General features: G+C 30.2%; 3 protein-coding genes across 3 annotated transcripts; 1 reads left to right on the top strand and 2 right to left on the bottom strand.

Moving 5' to 3' along the window:
- Positions 1–570: 570 nt before the first annotated feature.
- LOC128960378 (U11/U12 small nuclear ribonucleoprotein 35 kDa protein-like) lies at positions 571–1768 on the bottom strand. Its single transcript, XM_054306449.1, has 3 exons — positions 1526–1768; positions 1360–1458; positions 571–933 (listed from the first exon to the last, which is right to left on the bottom strand). Exons 1-3 carry the CDS (start codon positions 1637–1639, stop codon positions 571–573), a joined length of 576 nt encoding a protein of 191 aa, XP_054162424.1. The 5' UTR covers positions 1640–1768.
- Positions 1769–2335: 567 nt separating this feature from the next.
- Positions 2336–4440, bottom strand: LOC128959638 (L-gulonolactone oxidase-like). The gene is made up of 6 exons (XM_054305639.1): positions 4186–4440; positions 4004–4105; positions 3664–3884; positions 2948–3580; positions 2608–2863; positions 2336–2519 (listed from the first exon to the last, which is right to left on the bottom strand). Exons 1-6 carry the CDS (start codon positions 4228–4230, stop codon positions 2385–2387), a joined length of 1392 nt encoding a protein of 463 aa, XP_054161614.1. The 5' UTR covers positions 4231–4440; the 3' UTR covers positions 2336–2384.
- Positions 4441–4578: 138 nt separating this feature from the next.
- On the top strand, positions 4579–6258 carry LOC128960377 (uncharacterized). Its single transcript, XM_054306448.1, has 3 exons — positions 4579–4741; positions 4839–5501; positions 5739–6258. Exons 2-3 carry the CDS (start codon positions 4852–4854, stop codon positions 6256–6258), a joined length of 1170 nt encoding a protein of 389 aa, XP_054162423.1. The 5' UTR covers positions 4579–4741; positions 4839–4851.

Raw genomic sequence — 6258 nt, 5'->3', positions numbered from 1 at the left:
TCACTTTAAGCTACAAATTCTTGCGCTTCATTAGACAAAAACTAATATGAAAACAAAATTATGGCCTCTTTTGTAATGTTCATTATCACTGTGTCTTCAATAAACAAAAAATATATCAGTTGTTGCTTTTAAAAAATATCTCAAATATTTTTGATAAATATTATTAATTTGTTAAAATTTCAAAGCCCAACACACACACACACATAAACTATATACCGGTATATAAACTGACTTTTAAATGATTTTTTTGTTATTTATTTATTACATTATATGGACATCAAGTTTTATATATAGTTTAGAATATATATCAAAAATTTTGTGAAATGAAAAGGCATTAATTTATCCAAAAAATTATGATTCATAACAGGTTTTTGATATAAATTTTTTTAAAATCTAATATAAATAATAAAACTCTATTAATAAAATAAAAAACTTTTTATTTTATTATAAATTTACTATAAAATAAATTAATCATTAGCAACAAGAAATTATCAAAAAATAATTTGCTTAAAAGCAAAAATTCAGTCAATAGTTACAGAAAATTCATTTCATTTCAAAGAAAACTTAATATCACTTGTGTTTTGACTTAAAACGTTTGCCAGAAGTTGATTCACGGGAATCGGTCGACTCGTGTCTCAATTTGATAGGCTGTCTCCACGGCCGGTCCCGACAGCCAAACCTCAACTGTCCGGCTTCTTTACGGCCACCAAAACCGCCGCCTAAACGCCTCGGTTTCCATCCATTGAGAGTACGGCCGACCTCAAAGTCCACTAATATCCGTCGGCCATCAATCAGCTCATTGTTGGCCTTTCGGTACACCTCTTGTGCTGTACTTCTGTGTTTGAACTCAACAAATGCGTAACCTTTGGATAGTCCGGTCACTATATCTCTGACCAAACGGAGACTAACGATTGTACCGTATTGTGAAAAGTACTGTCAATTTTGTATAATTTTTTTTTTAATAATTTTACTAATAATTATTTACTTTTTTTGTTAAATAAAATTAATGTTTAAATTTATGTCAAACTTTTTTTTGTTATTGTGTTTGACATAACTTCACAATTAAATAGTTAATCCTTAAGTTATTTATGATAAAACAGTTTTAAAAAATCAATAATAAATTAATAATAATATAATCCAACATAAAAAATCAGATTATAATAAAAAAAATATATTAAAACATTTAAATTAGAGATTAAATTAAATAAATAAAAAGCAAATTAATGCACAAAAAAGTATTATAAATACTGACACGTTATTAGAGTTAATATAATATTATATAATATATACTAAATATACAGACAATTGATTTCAACCATTGATATGATTATTATATTATAAGACAAAACAAACAAAAACCTTACGAACGGTGTCCTCATCGGTGTTGTGGTCAAGTCTGGCCACAAATATGGTTCGTTGGGAATCGCTTTTAATCGATTTGTCCGCATTGTGTCGGCTCTACAATTGACGGACAAACTCAAACAATTAAGATATTTCGGTAATTAAGAAATAGTCGGTCACTTACATTGACGGCTCTGATCACCGCCCGGTCATGCGGTACAGTGTCGGTGCCATCAATGCTGGCCACTCGAATCGGATCGTAATAATCGGTGACCACTGGTGTCCATTTATGGCTCATATGTAATGTCAGTAACAGTATGTCGACCTCAACGACAAATATGTCATACAATTTGACATTTAATGAACTGATTGTCAAAACATTTGTATTTCAATGTTTGGCCCAAAAATGTGTTGACATTTGAAAATTGTTACCAAAAAAACAACAATAGTTTTCATTATATATTTATGAGTATTGATGTGACATCTGTTGTCATCAATGTCTGCACTAAACAGGGCTTTAGTTTTATTAACGGTAATTGAAAATTATCTTTTATTATATCATTTACGGTAAATATATTATAAGATTAGTAAAAATCAATGCACTCTTTTATACTGTATTTTACATTTTAAAAATAGCATAATATTTAATTCATTTAGAAATTTAGTTATTGATATAAATATACATAAATTATTATACATGAAAAACATTTTTATTTTTTTTATATAAGAAATCTATAATATCTTTTTAAATAACAAACAAAATTTTAACTTAAAAAAACAATATTACTAACAAAAATAAATTAAAACAAATTAATACAATTAATTATCATAGCTGTCTATTATTATGAATGAATTATTTTTATATTCAAAAAAACATATTAAAATTTGATAAAAATCACATAATAAAAAACTATCTTTTGTTAGTAAAACTACAGATACTATTATTTGCATAATTAAATTCATTATCAAATTTAAATAACTAAAGATTTGCGATTACAATGATATCAATTATTGACTAATTACGGTAAGTATATATTTCAAACTCATGAGTCCATAAGTACACGATTTAAATAAGAGTTAATCAATAAGTTTATTGGATCCAAACGCTTCCTGACCTGAGTCCAGGCCCTGAAATATGGATACATTTTCACAAAATCCGAGGCCTTTTCTCGATGAGCCTTAAAAACATTAATAATATTAAATAAAATAGTTTTTCTATTATTACGGAATATTATATGAAATACGGATTATTATATCGATACATACCTTTGCCCAATGAGGTCGACCGCCGGCCTCTTTCATGAGCTTTTCATAGGAATCCCAATATTGTGTATGAGAGACATCCTTACCATAAGGTCTATACATAATAATGTTTATGAATGTCGAGTCGCGACCAAATGCTGGACTCAAATATATATCATCCTCTTTAACAAAACGTATCTCAACGGGAAAGTGTACGTAAATATTTGGTGTCGTATCGATCCAGTGCTTCAAATCTAATAAAACCTTTGCGGTTTTCTCTCTTATAATTTTAAGGATAACAACAATACAATTATTTCTTGACAACAAACATAATAGTTTAAAACAATTAATAACAATATCATACCTCGGAATCGACCACTCATTTACGTGTTGTTTAAAAAGACATTCAAAATTGAAAACTTTATTACTTAAATCAATCCTTTCCTTTGGTCGTGAATACTGCAACCAAAACCATAATCTGTTGATATAAGGAACTAATGGCTGACAATAAGTGCTGAGCCAATAGGCAAACTCAAGTGTATAGTAACCAATGGCATAATTGCAGAACCAATTGACAACTTTCTGTGACTGAGAATATTTGGTGATCTCTTTATTATAAATTCTGTTATTATTACAAACTGAAACTAAGTTTGTGTGCGGAAACCATAGCATCCGAAAGTGATCACAACCGTTGACCTCATCGTCCAGATCTGGAAGTATTTCATCCAAAGTGGACGGATAGGTGTACTCGTAGAGAAGGAATGCCGGTTCACACTGTATGGTTAAGCGTACGATAATACCAATAGCACCCAAACCACACAGTGCTGACAAAAAGACATCACTGTTTTCATTTCTTGAACACTTTATTGTGTCACCCGATGTATTGATTAACTCTAAGTCTAACACATATTCAGCCAAAACACCAAATTTAGCACCAGTTCCATGTGTTCCAGTACTGATGACACCACCGATTGTTATATCAGACACTGAACCCAAACTATAAAAAATTGTCGAAAATTCATTAACCGGTAAAACACTTAACCAAATAATTATTATCTATTATATAAAAATAAGTCATACACAGGAAGTGCCAGTTTATGGGTATCGAGATATGAATTCAATTCAGTTAATGTGATTCCGGCCTCAACTTTGACGGTATTTGTGTCACAATTAATGCTCAAAACATTGTTAAACAGTCTTAAGTTAATCATATAGTCATCCGTACAACAGATATCTGATGGCGAGTGACCGCAACCAACGACACGTAACTTCTTGTTCGTGCTTTTGGCATAAAATATGATCTTAAAAATCAAATACAATATCATATCGTAAGAAAACAATTCAGTTATTGTGATATCAAACAAGACAATCAACTAATACATTGTCAACATCTACAACAAAAAGACAATCAATGGTATACTTCTCTTAATTCTTCGATATCTTTGGGAATGAAGTAAAGACTTGGTTGACATGAATAGGTTTGCGACCAATTCGTAAAATGAATATTCTTCAAGCCTTTGGCCTTTAATTCAGATAATCGGTAATTAAAAGACAAATGTTAGACAATAATATCAATAATCGGCTGACGATATGATCACTCACTTGGACACCAATGTCGGCCACTTCTTCGAGCATTTCGCTGCTCATAATTGGTCACTTCGGATGACTTGTGGATCAATTAATTGGTGATAATATTTAGTATGAAAAGTGTACTAAAACCGCAATTATCTTATCTCTCAAGTAATGGCAAACATGTGATCAAATCAATAGTCAATTCAATTGAATTGATTGAATGTCTTACGCAATGTTTATACGAAATTCAAAAATCATTGTTTTTATCATTGATTTACAACACAAATAACGGCTATATTTTGTTATGAATTTGTATTGAATTTTACTGTTAATTATACCAATAAAATAGTGACGTTTTGTTTGGTATATATACAGACAATTCAATGATTAATATTTAGTAAATCAAACGTTTAAATCATTGGATATTTTTTTGTTGATTCAAATTAAAAACAAAATATATAGTAATGTATTGAATGATAGAAACCAATGCATTGATTATTAATGTATTTATTATTGATTGAAAACAATTGATTAGAAAACAAGACATTTAATGATATTTTTGTTATTTATTTTTAAACATCAATTGGTAAGTGAAATGTCATTTGATTTTTGTTTGTTTGGTCGACACAAACACTTTGTAGATATCACTTATAAGTTGTTTGATCCCAATATTTGTTGTGCAGATGTAAACGACAAATGAAGATAATAGTGGTTTTGTCGGCCATTTTGTTGGCCCTAACGATACCGATGGCCGAGTCCGCGGACAACAATAACAAATACGACATGAATCAAGACACGAATGGTTGGGTAGATTTCGGTGATATGTTTAGCTATGATGTCAACACCAAGAGTAACAAAAACAATCGGCGAGTGTCGACAAATCAAGACTCTGATGACAGCCATTGTAAGTGTTCGGATCAGATAAAGACATCGGTGGACAACAGTGACACCAAACCTGTTAGCGATTGTGATAGCATTTTGGATAAATTGGAGATTTGTGAGAAAGACAACCGATTGCTTAACCAATTGACACAATCGTCGGCCTGTAATCAGAGGATTATGGCGTTTGTCAACAGAGCACTTCTTAAGCTTATCAATAAGTTTAAGATATATGAACAACAACTTAATGAAGACAAGTATTTAGAAATTGCAACTCAAGTCTACGATTCTAGTCTTCTTATTGTCCAAACTTTTATTAGTCAAAATCAGTTTAATTGTGAAAGAGTTGATGAACTTGAAGATGCCATTTGTCAGGTGATCGACAATTTCTATCTCATTAATCAGTCGAAGAATTCATGGTTTTATCAATTTATTGAAAACCATTGGTTGACAACTTTGCTAATACTGTCAATTTTATTGTCAATACTATTGATATATAAATTGTATTTCATGTCATTATTTGCAAAAATGATCACATTTTTTGTTATAGTCTTTATTGTCTCGTGTTTTTGGCAATACATACAACTCTATCAAACAGAACTCTCTAAACGACACTTTACTGTGTCTTCAGCGCCATTAGAGTGTCTTGAGTTGACTAACAATAAAGAAACTACAATCACATCTATTCTTAACTTATATGTTAGATCAATGACATCAATGGACAAGAAATGTCAAGACTATTATAAAGCCTTAATGGTTAATCCGTTGTTCAATATTAATCCATTAGAAGCAATCAGTCATACGATGTCAAGTGCTTTGTTTGCACCGATCACTATATTTATGGACAAATTAGGTGAAGGCTTATCAAAGTTTTATCTTTATTTCAATTATTTTGAAAAAATTTTGATTACAATTCCACTCATATTATTCATTGCATTATTTCTTCTACTATATTGTGGTTTTACCATTTATTTTCCATTTAATATGGGATCTATTTCAAGAAGTTCATCTAGAAATAGTAGATATGTGGAAACTAATAGATTTATCAGTGATTATGAACCACAGATTTCTAGATATTCACTTAATATGCCTTATAATAGTCAACCACTATCTCTGACCCGACAAACCTTAAACAATGTCAATACTATCAGTTCCGGTGACAATCGTTTTGTAACTCAAGGAATACGTCGATCAAAATCATTGACTTTTTTGTCGCGTTTATAA

The sequence above is a fragment of the Oppia nitens genome, unplaced genomic scaffold, assembly GCF_028296485.1.
Source record: "Oppia nitens isolate AA-2021 unplaced genomic scaffold, nextdenovo-longstitch-racon4-pilon3 scaffold4_pilon_pilon_pilon, whole genome shotgun sequence".
NCBI classification, from domain to species: Eukaryota; Metazoa; Arthropoda; class Arachnida; order Sarcoptiformes; family Oppiidae; genus Oppia; species Oppia nitens.
The sequence above is the reverse complement of the archived record's forward strand: the minus strand, read 5'-3'. Positions and strand labels throughout refer to the sequence as shown.